Source organism: Pagrus major, chromosome 4, assembly GCF_040436345.1.
Source record: "Pagrus major chromosome 4, Pma_NU_1.0".
In the NCBI taxonomy this organism is placed as follows: Eukaryota; Metazoa; Chordata; class Actinopteri; order Spariformes; family Sparidae; genus Pagrus; species Pagrus major.
This window is the reverse complement of record NC_133218.1, coordinates 8,829,577-8,848,206: the sequence shown is the minus strand read 5'-3', so window position 1 is coordinate 8,848,206 and position 18,630 is coordinate 8,829,577. Positions and strand designations below refer to the sequence as shown.

At 38.8% G+C, this 18,630-nt stretch overlaps 1 protein-coding gene across 1 annotated transcript in view; it reads left to right on the top strand.

The window, feature by feature from the left end:
- The window catches only part of itfg1 (integrin alpha FG-GAP repeat containing 1), a 147,800-nt gene that overhangs the window by 22,504 nt on the left and 106,666 nt on the right, over positions 1-18,630 (top strand). Inside the window, exons 7-8 of the mRNA XM_073464857.1 lie at positions 2,612-2,661; positions 12,574-12,661. Of these exons, the coding sequence (XP_073320958.1) occupies positions 2,612-2,661; positions 12,574-12,661 (138 nt within the window). The remainder of the gene's footprint in view (positions 1-2,611; positions 2,662-12,573; positions 12,662-18,630) is intronic.

The window sequence follows — 18,630 nt, the reverse complement described above, 5'->3', positions numbered from 1 at the left end:
GGTAAAAAAAAAATAAGAGGCAAGTGGTGAGATGAGAGGCCCCACAGCGAGAATGCTAAGTGTTTACAAGATGAAGATCCTCTTGTGCATCTCTCTGCTCCTCGGTCTACCCCATGCCACTCTCACAGATACATTGCCATCGCACCTAATCAGCCAATCACGGCTGGATTCTGTCTAAGAGGCCTGATTGGCTGATTAGCCAAGCTCATCAGCACACCACCCAGTGCGACTACAAGCACATACACAATGTGCAAATTACCAAGTGTATCCTGTAGAGTGTGTGTGTGCACATATGCATAATATATGCATGCATTTGTTATCCCCTTTGCATTTGTAAAAGGTTTTGAGTGTGTGTGGGCAACATGTCTGCAAGTCCACAAAGTTTTAAAGATGAAAAAGTTGTTTTAGCACTTTAAGTGTCTTAAAAACATGGTTTAATGTTGCCTTTGAGTCTTGAATATGATTTGAAATGGCTGTGTGTTTGTGTGTGTGTGTAACTGGGTGGTAGTGGATGTGTGGCTAGCGGTGTTCAAGGAAGAAAATTACAGCCTTTTTGGACAAATTGCCCAACAGCTATAGATGGGTTTATATAAATATCCACCATTTTTTCCTTTGAGCAAACACAAATGCACAGAGCCTCAAATTACAGTTTAGAGAATATAATAATTCATATATGATACTTTTAATATCTTAGTCGTTCAATTAAACCACACATTTATATTCAGTGTAGTCAGTAATTGGCAGAAGTTGGTGTCATAGATACTCCATAAAAACATTACATTTTTTTAAATACTGTAAGTCGTAACACAAGGAGGGCAGGTTCACTACAGTAAACTCTATAGAATGTCATTTGTCAGGAAAACCTACCAGCGAGTGGGAAGCATGAAATGCATGTTTTTTTTAAAAACCTAGATTCAAACATGATAACTTTCTGAATCCTTACATGAGTTGGCAGGATGTTCCTGGAGAGTAGAGCTCTGCTGATTCTATTCCCCCTCTGTTCTGGGGATGACTGCAGTGGAATCCTGGGTTAACATTTCAGAGCACATCTGTCAGTGTACAAGGGATGGCTCAGATTGTCATGCTCAGAGAGGAACTCTTTTCAGTCAATACAGTGTTTGACATGTAGCCAACTAAAGACAGATTCATTCAGTCAAATGCTTCTTTTTAATCTATTAGATATATTTTTTTAAAGTGAGGGGTCATGCCGTGGTGTATTTAAATTCCCATAGCTGCATTGGCTACTTCAGTACATGATACACCACATCTACATGATACAGGATTTCAACAGTAGTCTCTATCATGACCCACATCTCATTTTTCCCTTCATTCATGCCTTATTCCATTATCATTTATATTTTCCCATGCAGAGCATGGCAACATGTGGCGTATAACAGGGCCCTAAGGCAGATCAATGCCAATATTTATTTCATGTCCAATTACTGGGGCAGAACCGCAGTCCAGAGAATGCAGTGATGAAAGTAAACGTCCTCTCGCAAAGAGGCACACAGAAACCACATTAGAAGTGAAACCTCCAGTCTAAGCTTCAAGAGCAAGCAATATGACTACAAGTGCAGGTTTATAGGATTCCAATAGAGCGAGCTTCAGGCATTACCAGGGGGTGAAGCCTCCAGAAAGCTGAGTAAAATCCTGTTGCTTTCATTGGGAGATCCCCACACTCTCCCCTTTCCATCCAAAAAGCAAATTCAGCTTATTGCTTTTGATATTCCAACTATATTATGTGTTGAACAGTCCACTGCCTGTCAGTGCTAGAGTTAAATAGAATAGTCATGTCAAAGTCGTTTCCTGTTTATCACTACCAAAGCTTTAACACACTCGTGTTTTCTTTTTCTTTTTACCAGTAAGCTGTACGAGTGTGAACAATGTTTAAATAATCCTTATATTTAAAAGTAGCCCTGTGCATTGTACCTGACAGGTCTCTATATTGTCCTGCCAATGCTCGTGTTGTGTCAGTCATCCCCTTTTTACACTGGCCAATAAAGCCCATCAGCACTCACCAACATCAGGCTTTTGTCTTTGATGGAAAAGGGTATATTCAGCATTCATTCCCAGGTCGAATGATTTGTAGTGGTCAGGGGTCTTTATGGGCTCCAGCTCCTATCAGCTGTAATGGAAACATGTCACTCAGGTGGACGAACACAGTTTTGCCCCTTTTTCTGGGCAATACTATGACGCATGTCGAAGCTCATGATGCTGCCGTGTAGATAGTTTTACATTGTGTCTGTTCAAGCAGCAGTCAAACATAGTTTAGTGACTTGTTTTAAAAAGAGACCAGAGAAGTACAAGAGCAATGGGACAGATGCTGTGAACCAATTTTCTTTCACTCATCTCAATGAAGAAGGCTAATTATATACTGTATTAAGTTACTGTTTACTATCTTTTACTAAAATAGTATTTTGCCATCAGGAGTCAATAATGCAGAAGCTCTTATAAACCTCAATTATATGTATTTTATTAAAGATTACTTCTCCTGTTTACAGACAACAAGGAATCCAAGTCATCAAATCTGCGTTTGACTGTGTTTGATTGCCCAATGAACCGATGTATCACTTATTGACTTGCACCCTTTTCTCTGTCCTCCCCACTCCAGATTTGTTCCTGACAACTGAAGGACCTAAGTTTGAGACCTGGATCAACAAGGTAATAACCCTTTTTGGATTTATTTGCTTCTTCCTGTCTGCTTAATAGTCTAATCAGGGTAGCCATGAGTGAGTCACCTCTCTTCTCTGTACCTGTGCAGTAGAAAGTATGATCACTGTGGTGTACAAATAAAATGTATAATATTGCAGAAATATGGCGACAACAATTACTTTCATATTGATTGATTTGTTTTGAACCACAACACATAAGTTTGAGTTTACAAATGCCCTCCACAAGTTACCACATCCCCTTGTTAGGTTAAAATTGCATGTATTGCTTATGTACGAAAAAGTTAAAATCTCCAAAGGGTAATATGTAAAATAAACTGAGGTTAGCTTAAAAAAAAATTCTCAGATTTGAAAAGCTGGAACCGGTGTACATTTGATATTACATTACTGAACGCGTAAATGGTTAATCAATTACATATCAAAACATATACTGACACATTTTTGTCCATCAACTACTATGTTTAGCAAGGGGTGTAAAATATTTTTTGCAAATGTGTCTATATTCTCCGTTTTTTTCTGTTCTTGCACTGCAAACAGGTGTGTCCATTCCTTTTAGGTTTTTGGAGGTGATAAAACTGTCATATGATGACATGTCAGTGATGGTTGTCGCTGATCTAGTTCAGTGGTTCCTAACTGGTGGGTTACGGTCCAAAAAGTGGACTATGGTTCTGTTCAGAAAAGGTTTGAGAGCATTTGGGTAAACTTTCCCACTTTCTAGAAAGAAGCAGCACTACTGCATGGAGTTACTTATTTACTATCAGCAGCTGATTAATTGTGTCTATGACAGCCAAGGGACTGTAGCTTGCTGTTCATAGCAGAGACTGAGCTACGGAATGCAAATTAGAAAAAAAAAAACAGCAGTGTTTTGTGAAGTATTGGCCTGGGTTGTGAAACCAGTGTTAATTTTGTTAACTGAAACTATACCGAAAAATGTTCATCAACAACCTTTTTTCCATGACTAAGACGAGACGATGATGAACTAAAAATAGATCCTTCATAATAAAAACTGTGACGAATTGTATGTTTTGTTTTCATTGGTGAGGAAGGGCAGGACTAATGTTAGTGATGGGCTGTCAGACATTTAAAATGCATGATATCTTCCCCCAATTGTTCATCTAGTTTGTCTGTTAAAATGTAAAGAATCCCTATTCCTAGTCCTGAACAGAGATCTGTGTGGGAGCCTGTCCTGTGCAGGGGGCGGGGCGGGCTCTCACTGCCTGTCCGTCACATTCACACACACACACACACCAGCACAGACAGTACAAAAGTGTGGTTACCCTTCACGAGAATCCATGCAGACAGTGCTCATTGCCACAAGTGCAACAAGTCTTTTGCATGTAAGGGTGGGAACACGAGCAATCTTTCAAAACATCTCGCGAAAGTACTTCACATACAGATGCGGAAATGCAGTTTTCAAGAGCCTAGCTCATATTTCCTCTCCCGTTTCCCCATCTACCTCAGGTATTCTATGTTAGCAGGAGCCCACACAGAGTTAATTGAATTATACAAACATGGGTCGATAGCCATTAGTAACCATTAGTCTGCTGAATGTTTAGCTATGCGGTCATGAATTCTGTCTGACATGGTGAAAGCATCATCCAAACTGTCCTTCAGATACGCTCAGATTCAAGTATAGTACCACCAGTCCTCTTATACCTGAATTAATCGTTGCTATTGCATTGCTTTAGTTGTTTTTTAATGTTGTTTTTTAAACCCTAATTTCCATCATTTGCTGCATTATTTTATTAGCTTTGAGCCCCAATTGCACTTTTATTATTTAAGTTTTCATTTCTCTAAGTTAAAATTGAAAGGTGGATACTGTCTCTTTACAGCAAGAAGGACCCAAGGTTGAATCCACTGACAGGCAAAATGGATAGAAATAAACTGAATGGGTTCTAAGTTTGTCTGTGTGTGGACCGTGAGCTGATGTCAAGGAGAAAATGTGGATTCAGTGGGACCAAAGCAAATAGCCGTTCTCTGAACTTTATATTATGAAACAGCAATAAAATGATCGCTTTCTTCGTCCAATATTTCCACCAATAGGAAAAGAGCAAGCAATATGAACATATTGCACATGTGCTCCTCTCTTAAGTACAACCAAAGGTTTTTACCTGGTGAGCAGTGAGTGACGACTGACACACCCACCTCTCTGTTCTTTTCCTTAATGCAACAAGTGGATATGCAAAGCTTTGGCGGGCTTGGGGGCTGCAGGATTGTTGGCACTGCTGCAGGACTAGTTGATATTCTGGGAGAGCAGAGAGGGGAGACCATGGCTCTGGGTTTTTGTTGAAGGGGCCTATTTGAAATTCAGCAGGTCGAGGCACAAGCCGAACAGTAGTCTATGTTATCACAGAGAGGGGTAGCAGCAGAAAGGAAGGGGAGGAGGTAAGGAAGAAGAGGGAAACCGAGAGAGATTGAAGGATTTGGCAGAGACAGAAGGTGCGTGAGGGTAGAGAGAGATAGAGCAAGAGCAAAACGGAGCAAATAAACTGCCTTGAAAGTATGGACGGATGATGGGTGATGGGAATGTTGATCAGGTAAAAGAATGAAGCAAGGGAATTCTCAGAGGAAACATGAAGGTGATTTTGAATTTATAATGGGATTCCAAATTTCTTTCAGCCCTTTTTGTTGACTGTGTCTTTGTTTGTCAGAAGATTTAAAAATAAAAAATAAAAAGCTGGAAAGCTAAGCCCAAAGGCCAAGGAAAAAGTGTTTAGTTTCTCAGCTGTGCTGGCGGCATGGCTCGAGGGATGGCAATGTCTGTCTGTCTGTGGGTTGGTTGCTCCAGCGACTTGAAATATACATATACTGACTGACTGAAATATATATATATATATATATATATATATATATATATATGTATATATATATATATATATATATATATATATATATATATATATATATATATATATATATATATATATATATATATATATCCAATACTTAGCCCTAATAATATTTTCCTAGATAATACAGCTGCATTAAGAAAAAATTACCTGCATCCAAGCTGTTCCTTAATAGGTTTTTTAATTTTTGAAACAAAGTAAATACTTTCATATGGCTCTTTCTTATTCTGCATATGTTATTGCAACATTGGTTTTCATTTGTTTTTTGGTTTTTAACAAAAACAACCAAGTAAACAAAGTGAAAACGGTCGTATTGCAGATGTTACATGTCGCTGTTGGACCGCTTTTGCTTTCTAATTTAAAATATTTCCACACTGCAGACATTTTATCCACAGAGTTGCCAGACTAACGTTACGCGGGCGTCTGCGTTCTTCCACAAATTGTGCTCCGTTTACAGCTGACGTAAAAATAATCAGGCTTGGGTCCACGTTCAAAATTGCCAATCCTGATCAGTGAAACAATGCCCATATCAGCCCCAATCCCGATCCCGCAAAGTAGCAAATGTGGAATTAGCATGTAGATGACAACAGGAGTGGTGCTTTCCTCAGTAAAAAAGGAAGTCATTTGACATCAAAGGTTTGTTTTATCTTTGTAAGGAGACAGAGGTTATCATCTTAAACTCACCTCAAGCGTGGTAGAAAATGTGTAATCATTTTGATAGCAGATCTTGACATTTGTTTCCCTGACTCTTTGTGAAGCCTTCTTTTGTTTTGCTTTGTATCATTTATTCTTGTTAATTAATTCATCATTCATTTTTGTATTAGTTGTCTCTTTGTAGAAAGGGTCAATATCTCTTTCAGTGTCGCTTGTAATTTTGTACCCGGTGCCGACTGCCAATTGATTGATATAGCTTCATTGTGTGGTGAAGTGAATCATTTCAATCCTGTTGGAACAGAGAGGGTTTTGGGAGCAAGACTGAACCGAACACACACACACTGTGACAGACAGAAAGACAGTCAGTCTTAAATCTGTCAGTAGAAATCTGGACTTCTGCAGTGTGCCTGTATCACTCCATCTCATTCTCATCTTCAGCTCTTGGAAAAAAGCCCAATCCTTTCCTTTCAGCTTTCCACATTTTCTGTACTTTTTCTGTTCCTCTTTCCTCAAATGCATAAACAAGTGCTCACATCCACACACACTTGAATAGATTTAGAAATACTGTTAACACAAAGGCACATGGCACACATGGCCATGGACACACACACACATTCGCACATGTATACACAAACACAACGAGCAAGCTATTTCTCAGCATCCTTGGAGCATTAGACCCCTGTTAATCCCGCTGCGGTCTTCGGTTCAATGCAGCTGCATCTACCGGTCATGGGCCAGCACACTCCTCTTTCTCCAGCACTGTGTTTTAATTACTTTTCTCTGTTTTCTCTCCCCGTAAGTCTTCTTCCAACCCTCCCCATTTCTCTGTTTTCCTGTGATTACACAAGAGAAGGCAGTCAGAGAGGGAGGGGGGCAACAAGCTAGAGAGATGAGTGGAGAGAGGTTGTTTTCATTTGCTGGCAAGTAAAGCTAAAGGGTTTTAAAGGTCAATTCTATATAGCTGATCATTCAGTTTAGTTTAGTTGATTTACTTACACAGACCTTTAGTCACATATACATAAGAACATACTGCAGTGAGCTAGAAAATGCATCAGCATTTCAATATTCAGTATCTTTGTTGTCTTTCATATCTTTTACCACTTAATCACAGAAACAAATCGAAATATTTTGAGCATGTTCTATTTTATGTAATGTACTTGAGTATCTCATCAAACCTCTTGGGCCTAGATGTCAATTTGCGAATAAAAAAGATATAGTGTATGAGCATTTTGCTTCCTCGGACACTTAAAGTAAAATTTAGGGCTGAGTTATTTTTTCAGTGTTTGCAAACGCAAACACTGAAACCACCTGCGAAATGGCTTATTTCATGCTAATTTGGTATTTTCATGGTTATTACAAATGTTCCCTCTGAGCTTGGAGGCATAATAGCATGTAATAGAGTGGTTGCATGTATTGTTGGCCTTACCTCATAAAGGGCAGCTTAATATCATGATTTTGCTTAGAATAATATTTAACTTCAGACATTTCTTCTTGAAGATGATTTACTCCAGTTGTCCATTGATAATGAAAGTAATGCTTCTGTCTCCTTTCTGAATTCCTCAGGATAATTTCATGTGATTTATACAGCCTGGTCCTCTGTATAAGATGTAACATACTGTTGCAGAGAGTTAAACCAACAATACTTTAATGTAACTAACAGTAGGACATATATATTTGTGAAATCAACCCTGAATTACCTAGCACAAAAAACATTTTATCTCAAATGCCATTCACCAGTGCACAAAATGTATGTGCACCATATACATTTACATCAGCATTTGCATCAGTTCTGCACAATATTGGTTGATTTTGTTGGTAATAATCCACCAGTTGCCCAGTCAGATAGACCGAGTCTGCTGCGCTTCTTCGTGCAGTAAATGTTGTTTATGTGTGTATGTGTATGTGTGTGCGCGTGTGACAGAAGGGAATGATAATAAAAAGACCTGTAATCCTTTCATCTTCACACATCAATCAACTGCTCTCAAACTGACACACACACACACACACACACACACACACACACACACACACACACACACACACACACAGTTTTAATCATGACATCTTGCAATCAGGCGACCATCACCAGTCAATCACACTGGCTAAGATCTCATCCTCAGCACGTAGAGAGTTAACACCCCGTTGCCACATCTGTGGGTGCATGCATGCATTTAGCAAAACAGGGAGGTGTAACATCCATGTTAGTATATTTGATTCACCTTATTTTTTTTTTTTTTGCATATATTTAACAAAAAATATATTAGAAGTCTCTTGAATGTGTCTAGGTTTCAAATCGTGGCTAACACATACTTTAGTGTGTGTGTGTGTGTGTGTGTGTTTGCACATTCGATACGCAGTAGTTATAGAACCAATAATTCTCTACAAATTGAAACAAATAGTGTTAGGCACCAACAAATTTATCTGCTGCCAGTAATAACATGAATCTTTGCCTGAAGGACTCCTTTGCCCACTTAAATCAACAAAATAATGACTCTGCATTTCTGCCTAATCAGCATTCAAAGCTTCAAACATAATGCAAATAATTAACCTCTAAAAGCATAATTTGTATTCTGTGAATAATTAAAACTCAATGTAATATGGGGCTTTGTTTACCGATAGCCTGTGCCTTACTCACCTGCAGCTCTTTGCTGTAGCTTTTCAAGAGACCTCATGTGTTCAGTTGTAAGGCTTTGTTAGCCTGTGGGATACTGCAGTTTTTTACATGCAGCACTTGTCAAAACAAATCTAATACCATTAAATCTTTTGTCCACGTTTTGAGTGGCCAGTCATTTTTCCAGCACCAATCTACTGCAAATAACTACTGCAACCTCATTAGGATTGTGAGGGTTTCATTTACAGTCAGCACTATTTAGGCAATGTATATTTAGCAGACTGAAAATAAAATAAATGAATTCTTATGACATTCAGAAATAATGACTCCATTCACTTACCCTATCAGATTGATGCAACTCATGCAGTGGCTTTACTGTGAATGTGCAAAAACCAAAAATGAGTAAATCAAGATAACTAATGAAGCCCTAAAGTAAAGTTTATTGGCCTGGTTTATTCCCTTTCACACGTCTCCTGCAAAATATTTTTTTTTTCCTGCCTGTCTGCAAAGCATTTACCAATATTCAGAATGTGATGTTCGAGTCCTTTCTGCCACATTCAAGGATTAGCCAGTCATACGGAAGTCCCATTCAGATGTCAAAATATTAATGTACTAACTGACCTAAAAAGAACTTCAGGCCACACCATCATAAATCTACAGCTCCATCACACTGACAGCACTATTCATTAGTTTTCTAATCTAAATGTCTCAGGCTGGAGTTGAGGACTGTGAGTATGAGGCTGCCATTAAGATGATAAAGTGGGCACTTTCTATGACAATTGTCCAGATGAATTGGATCCACAACACCTCCAGAAAGATAAACAACATTTTCCGGCTTTTCAGAACTTGCCTCTCAAGACACTCATCTACTTGCATACTCTTTGCATAGGGCTTATACAGACTACACAGTATCGGCTCACAAATGGCACCAGTAGGCCTTTTTCACAGAAGTATTTTTAACATGTCACAGTACTGAAACACAGATGTAAATGATAAAATTAATGATGGCTGAATTCCAATTAGCTACTTCGGTTTCAGGGCCCTAGTATTGTGCAGGCTGGCACACTTTCACTCTGGCAAAGCTTGTTGGGAATGGAGCCCTTGTTAATGTTATCAGTAACACTTGTGCTGTTCCTATTATGATAAGGCAAAATGTCTGCTGTGATGACCTGTGAAGGCCTAATTTTGATTTTATTAGGGATGCATGATAACAATATTTTCCATCCCATATCAATATAGATCTGCTTCTCATGGCTGATACTGATAAGATAACCAATATTACGCACATTATTATTATTATTATTATTATTATTATTATTATTTAGCTCCTTTTTATTGCTGAATCACAAACCAACTTTAAAGGTACATTCTGCCGCCTACTGTATCGAAGTGTGAAGAAGCTGCACTTGTTGAATCAATCAAATCAATTTGACTTTATTATCAGCTTAATAAAAAAGTTTATTTTATTTATCTATTTATTGGATATCATTTTACCGATACTAATAAATAGGTAATATAAATTTCCCAATGACGGGTCGATAATCATATTAATCATAACCAGTATTAATCATAACCAGTATTTAACTGCTTCAGACTACAGTTATAACATGCAAAAATGCTTGCCAGTATGCTGTTCTCATATACTATATACTATATACTATATAAAAATGTACAGAGGATAGTGTGCAAACAAATCATTGACCATTTAAATACAGGAAGCTTTGAATACGCACTTTTAGTGATATATTTTCAGTTGGACTTAAATACCATCAGATAATCGTATTTGGTTGCCTTTCAGGGAACAGCTCACTGTGCTAAAATAAAATAATAATGTGTTTCCTGAATAAATGATTAGAAAGTGTCAGATGTATTTTTTCACCTTCTCAACATGTTCACTTTGCAAAAGTTTGCTTCAAGCAAGGACTTCGCTCTGCCGTCAAATAGTAGTAAAAGCTGGCAACATTTCATTCTTGTTGTTGTGGAATTTCCCTCTACACAGAAAATCAATATCATGGGTTGGGTGTTGAATTACAATGTGAGTGTTGCAGGAATCTGTCCAATGTTGTCATGTAGAGGAGCAACATTTATCGATTTTGAAAGGCACAAAAAAGGAGTTTATTCCTGTAAGTTATGTGCTACGTTAAAAGGCTGCAATGTTAAATATTGGTTTTCATATTCATATGTCTTCTATATTCCTTTTTCTTCATAGTTTACTCTGTCTCCTTTGCGATATTTCATTTAGTGTTACATTTAAATAACTGACTTCTACTCAATAGTAACTACAGTATTTAACCACACATACAGCCCCCAAACATCCTTATACATAATGTATATGTTTCTCTCTCTGACTCAATCATTGTAAATCTCTACTCTCATCTCATAAATCACTAATGTTGGTATCAGCGGGCAACAGTTTCCTACTGCACAGAATACATCAATATGCGTGCACACACACACACACAACACATCATGCTCCCCACTAATATGCTCCCCACCTCCCTCCTTTGTCTGCCTTTGCCCTCTGTAAAGGGCACCACACACTGGTGGCATTTGAAGTGTGTCAAAGAAGTCACACCTTTTGTTTCTATATAAGCCCTTTTGTAAGCATCATCAAGACGCATGTAAATCTGAAATGATGTGATGTGTCAGGATATGGTGCAGCACGACTTTCCACCTGCAATTCAGCAATCTGTTGACTACTACTTCTGTCAGTTCAATAAGTCCAGCGTGTGCTACAACCATCAAATGACTCTACACAACAACAGTTTATCCCAATTCTCTGACGTTTTATAGACCAATGAATTCATTTTTCATTGAAAAAATAATCGGCAGATTAATCGAAATCGAAACTGAAAATAATTGTTATTTGCAGAGCTAAAATCAATTAGTGCTAAAGCAATTAGCCAAATAATTACTTCGTTGATCAACAGAAATTAATAGACAACCATTTTAATAGTAAGTAAAGTCAGTGAAAATAACAACACTCAGAAATGTTTGAGATAAAGGCATTTGCTGCTTTCAGCTTTGTGAGGAATTGTTAACGAAATATGTAATTTTAACTGAATTTTATTGTTTCTTACAAATACAGTCCCTAAATGTTATCATTTATTTTAAATAGGGCTGTCATTTAATAAAATATTTAATCACAATTAATTGCATGATTGTCCATAGTTAACTTGTGATTAATCACAAATTAATTGCACATTTTTTATCTGTTCTAAATGTACCTTTTTAAGGTAAATTAACAGCGTTTGGAGGAATTTGCGTTGAGGCATTATTGTCACGTAAACTTGGACAGCCCTAATTTTAAATTATTCAGCTGCAGAAAAGGTCCCTACAGACCGCTGCTGTGAGTACTGGGGGTATTTAGAATCTGGCAGCTGTAGTGTTCCAGCATCTGCTGGAAAATATATGTATATATGCAGCTCATGACAGTGAAGTGCTTGCCCATGTATGTACTTGGCTTGCTTATGCACAACAAAGATAGAAAAGCCAGCCTTTGTCACTGCTGTACTATGGTACCTGCGAACCTTGGTCCTGTGCAGAAAAAGTACAGAACCATTATGTCAATCATATACCTGCTCTCCATCTTTATGTTGCACACCAGATCTACTGGATCTGTGACATTATGCACTACACTGAAGCCATCGTAGGCTTATTCATGACTCTTGAAGAAAACAGTAGCCCACAGTGCAATATTTGCAGTATGTATGAGCATTTATGAAACTGCATAATCCTCACTCTGCCTTTTTTTCTCTCTCTCTCTCTTTCTGTCTGTCATTTTTTCCAGGATGGGAAATTCACCAGAACTGAAGAACTCATGCCAGCAGAACCACCTGCAGTCAAGATTGTGGGACAGTCCTCCTTTGTCGACTTTGGTGAGAATGACAGAGATTTGGTGTTTGGTGTTCGCTGTCATTTTTGACAAACACCTAGTGTGTTTGTGTGTAGTGGTGACAGAGTAACAGACAGATCCCTTTTAAACCTGGCATTAACTGTGGGGATTTGGATTGTAATTGGACAGACTGAAGACAGACAAAAAACACAGGAAATGACTGTGTCAACGCTTTTCTAAGATGCTTCAAAAACCTCTGAAAATAGTCTGATTTGTACTGGGCAGCAGAATACTGAAAAGTGACTTGCCCCTTCTCTGTGTGCATGTGTGGCACACCCATTCCTCTCCTAAGTCCTTTTAGCTCCCTTTTTATTCAAAGCTGTGTAGCTTCAAAGGCTTTCAAATAGGACTGTCTGGTCTTTTTGGCTTAGGCGTCTCTACAGCGCACTCATCGCATAACTTTCTTTCCCTACACACACCACAAATGCTCACCCCTTTCCAGACAGGCTAATCTCAAGCGTGCACGCACAATTGCAGACACACATTTCCACAAAACACACTCTGGCCACACACACTCAATCCTACATAGAGCCAGATTTTTCTGAACAGCTTATCCCCTTAAACAATCTTGGCCAGTAGTATTTATTGTTAAGCTCAGCTTCACATTTATCCACAGCAAATCTCCGCTGGCTCTCTAATCTCCAGGCTGCAGCCTGTGCACCACAAAGTGGCCCCTGGTCGTCTTGTCAGAGCTACCACCTCAGCCAGGCGATGGGCAGAGCTGGTGGTGCCCTCATAAGCTTGGTTTTGAATTAGTATTAAAATACTGTTTTGTTTAACAGTACAACAGTCAATAAGTAAAATTAGGAACATCTGGAAGCAAACTGAATTCTCTCAGCCGCTACTGTCAGGAGGGTCCTGAACAATTGTGTAGTTGGTCAGGTGCCAAAAGTAAAAGACTGGTTGTACTGAGCACCCTCTGTGTAAAATGTGAAAACCTAAGCTCAGTTGGCTGTTCTGGAAGAATAGTCTTCCTAAGCCCGAGGTCAGTTGAGGTTATTCTTGGCTTTAAAGTGAGAATATAAAACTAAAAAAGTATCAAAAGTGGCAGTTACAAGGTTAGGGCATATTTATTTCCCTACGTTTATTGAAATATTTTTTCATGATATAATAAAAAGTGTAGAAACCAAAAGAGTGATAAAGTCAACCAACTGACCCAGTAACGTCCTAGCAATCCACCAAAAGCCAATAGTTATACCGATTCAAGTAAAGGCTTGGTCCTAGCAGAAAGTGGCACAACAAAATCCATCTGCATGTCTTCGCAAAATGCGTGGTTTGAGAAGCTTGTGGACGTAGGGCCCACTCCCAAAGCAAGTTGGAGATCTACTGTAGCTGACAAACTGACTGGTAACACTCAGTCCAACAGCTCCCAGTTAGCAAGCTAGCTCTAGATTGGCATTTCCACTACTGACACTTATCGAAACTGTTTACAAACCAAGCCTTTTTTGTGAAGCAGTTTACAGTCAGACAGAGAAGGGTTAAATAAAAGTGGGGGGGTGCAACTTAGCAAGGTATGATACATTCTGCACTCCCTTAAGGCCAACACTTTCACGACTGTTTGCTATTAGTCAACAGCAAGAATTTTCTAAATCTGAACTCCACTCCATTGGAGCAGATTTAATTTCACCTCTGCAAGACAATTCAGTGACTGCAGCGATTTTATTGAAATTCACCTTTTTTCATTTCTGATTCGACTGGACCATAAGGCTTCCACACCCAAACTCTGCAGCATATCAAATTCAGACTGTGCCATTTAGTTTTGTTTTTGCAGTTGTTTTGTCTTCTAACATTAAGACCACACATTTTGCCTGTGTGACCTTATCACTCAATTTGAGCTATGTGCTGTCTTTAGCTGTATAATGTTCGATGCATTTTTAATTAACTTTAGGGCTTGTGTGGCACTCATGAGCACACAGACACACACAAGTGTGCACCCTGAACTTCATACTGATAAACACATCCTTATTGGCAAGATTAATCTGTTAATCTCATTGCAGCTTGGGGTGTCCATCAAATATTTAGTGAACAAACTTCCCCTTCCCAAATTGGCAATAATGTATGAGCCAGAGGGGAAATGACCTATATGCTATGTGTGTATGTGTGGGTGCCTGTATGTCATGAGGGAATGTGTCTCACAGCGTGTTTGTGTAATTTTCTGCCGAGTGTGTGTGTGTGTGTGTGTGTGTGTGTGTGTGTGTGTGTGTGTGTGTGTGTGTGTGTGTGTGTGTGTGTGTGTGTGTGTGTGTGTGTGTGTGTGTAATTCATCATCTCTAGGGGTGGTGACCTTTTTTTGTTTAAATCTCGAGCTTATCTCAACAAAAACTTTTTCATTTCTTTAATCCTTTTGTCTTTTTTTTTTATTCCTCCTACGGCTCGGAAAAGTCATTTCAAGATGTTGCCCTCGTTAGCTGAGGATTGAAGCTTTTGAGGGTCACGGTTCTAATAACCTGCCAAATTCTGGGAGAGAGATGCCTTGCAGGATGTAACGTCTCTCTTTTTTTGGTCCCGTTTTGTCTGCTTCACTCAGCCCCTCCGCGGCTGTCGCTGTCTATCTTTATTTCTCTTGATCTACTGTATATCTGCTATCTATGGCTTTCTCGCTTTTCAGACTCCTTTTCCTTCTCCTCCCTCTGTTCTTCATCTAAACATCTTTTGGTGTCATTGTTATGACATTGTTGTAGGAAGCCTCTGAAACTCACTATCACCCCATCTCTCTTAATCCCTCTCTTTTTTAGGATGTTGGGGGAAAACTTCACTATTCACTTCAATAAGATTGTTAGTGTTTTACAATTTATAGAACAATGATATCCAGCATTATTTAAAGAAATTATAATATGGTGTAGGCAGTAGTTGAGGCCAGGCTACATCAGTCACTCTGTATCAATTAATGTTTGATTTTAATTCATCACTCTGTATCTGTACTCTGTATCTCTAAATCTCTCTTGTCGGGCAGAGCCAAGAAGAAATGCTCTATGCCAACAAAAGCGGAGTTACTGTTTGTTATGAAATCAATGGGGTTGGATAGGAGACTCGTATGAGTCAGATGAGATTGGCTCTGACAAGAAATACACACCAAACTGAAAGAAAACTTGCACTCTTCGGTAAAAACTCTTTAAATATTTTAATGCCACAAGTCCAAAAGTGATGCATTTTAGCCTGAAGCAAGCAGTGTTCTTTCCTTTATATTCTGCTGCAGCTGTAAGACAAACGCACATAGAGCTCAAGTCAATACAGGAAGAATATGCTGGTCCCTTCTCCTTAGCACATATACAGTATATACTCACTACTGTAAATATACAGGTCCAAATCTGAAAAGCCAGTCCATGTTGAAGTTGACTGCGTGAAAAAGTTAACAAGTATTGTCACATTAAATGCTACAGTAGTTTCTTACTTATACCAGAGATGTTAAAAGGGAGGAGACAAACCACTTCAAGTATTTCAAATTGAAAAGTCTGAGATTGCAGTTGTATAACATTAATCCTTTCCCTCTCCCCCAAAAGCCAATCGTCTGCACAGCCGAACAGGGAAACTTATCAGTGTATCTGTGTTGTTGCATTGATGCGAGCACATAGTTGAGATTCACAACAGTTCAAACTAATTTTGTGCGGCTGCAAGGAAAGGAGGATATCACGCTAATGCACTGGATTACCTAGACAGGTGAAGTTATTCAAACATTCGACATTAAACTTGTTCAGGTGCTCTGGTGGGATGAGCAGACAGCGTCACATCACAGCAGTCTGGATTGAGCTGTAAAAGAAGTTCATGTTTGAAACCATGTGCATAGAATTATAACCTGTGGGGAAAAGGGTGTCTTAAACCTCATTTGAGGGCAAAGTCACCAAACTTTTGAAGTGGTTTCTTATCAGATTAGACTGGTAAAAGGTGCTAACATGATGCTTTGAGATGGCATTAAAATGTTTAGCCACGTTAACAGTAAGGCTCAAGGTAAGGCTATGTGGTCAATCATTTCATTATTTTGATCCTGATAAAACTATAAGGTAGATGCCATGAATTTTGCTGCTCTTCAGAGGATGAATCGTCCTAACTTTGGTGACCCCTTGATCTTTTCTGTGGCACCATCACAAAGTTGACATTTTTAGTTCTTGGAGAAATATCAACAACTATTGGAGTTCTATGGCACTTCAAACAATAGGTTACTTTTTGAGCTGTGGATAAATGTGTTACATTTGAATCAAACCTCTCTGTCACATAATACTGACGACTGTATTTATTACTGTTTATTGAGTTGCATGAAATTGTGTCTATTCCCTTTTCCAACTATTTGTGATTCATCTGCCTACACTACCTACTTAAATTGTGCTCCCACTGCATCAGCCTTTCATTTTTAGGGTATCTTGGATTTGCCAATGTTATTATTATTATTCTTTTGATGAAATCTGCCTACCCATGCATGAAAATACCAAATCCTTGCCAGCCAGCTGATTGCCTAATAACACATTTACACTAGAATTAGTGTGTCTATGCAGATTTTAAAAGGCAGGTAAACCCACTAAAAATATGCAATTGACTCCCATTGCCAGGAGACAAGTTGGCCTTTCAGGTTTTAGGTTTTTTTTTTTGTGTGTCACTTTCGTCATCACGAACAGTCTGGGAAAATGGGCAGCAATAGAAAGCTGCAGCTCATTAACATCATCAGACTACAAACAACTGATGTAAAAACTAGTTTCAAAATAGTCTTAACAACACTCTGAAATAAACATGTCATTTTTTCCAGAGCTGCTAATGGAAGTAGCTAAGAAGCTATGCAGTTATGCTGAAGGACCCTCATGTATTTGTCATAGCCATGTGTGAAGCCGCCTCTGAATTTCCTGTTTTTTTGGATAGCTCAGCATGATCAGGCCGTGCTTTGGCGGCAAATGTTGATTTCAAGATCCAGGTGATTCAGAAATTAACATCTTATGTCTACTCAGGCATTTTACTGTGGGAATTAGAGACACATGACTTCAAGGTTTAATAGATATTTTTGGTCCAGATTGGTCTGCTGATGGACCCTTCTGTATTTCCAATTTGTCTACCTCTTCCTTTTCTTATCTTCCTCCCCTTTCTCCTTTTCCAAAGCTTCGGGCCCAACTCACTGCTGCACTGCAGCTATAATTTTATTATTACTATTCAGTGTTTGTTACTCTGTGTGAGGCCGTCTTATAAGCCCATCTGATCACTTCTCTCCAGGCTAATTAAAGAGCAGCATTTCGGCTTTACCATAAAACCTTGAATGAATGGCCGCAGGGAGGCCGAATGAAAGAGAGGAGAGGGAGTGAGGAAAATGAAAGAGTGAGGGGGGTGGCAGACTTCAAAGATGACATGAAGTGATATAAAAAAAGAGGATAAAAATGTGAAGATATGCTGAAATGGATGATCTAGAGAGGGAGGAGAAGATGGCAGGGAGGGGATTGAAGGAATGAACAGAGAGCAGGACAGGATGAGAGAGCAACATTGCATCCCTGTGTGATCTGGAGTGTGAATTATTTCCATCACACATCACACTTTCAATTGTCACTCGGTCCTTCTACCGTTCCCTCTCTGTCTCCCACTGCATTTTCCTCTACATATTTGCCTGTCGACCTTCCTTTACTTCTTTCCCTCGATCGCTCTCTTTTTCTCTGTCTCTTTAAAGTTATTTTTTAGCAATTTATAATTATATATTATGACAGCAGCAACAATAATTCATAAAGACACAATGATAAAAAAGGCACTGAAACACAACTGCTTATGTGCTTGTGCAGTAAAATTCAGTTTTCGTATCTCATATTTGTTGCAGACTGTTGGATACAGTGCTGCTAGACTGCATCTCTGCCTGCTCTCTCCCAGGGTTTAGTGTTAGGACCTCTTCTGGGGAAGCTCATTTAGTAAGCCGCAGAAGCTTCAGTCCATTGGAATATCAGCAACTGTTTTGTCAGTAATGAAAGACAATACATGCTTTCTTTTTCTGTA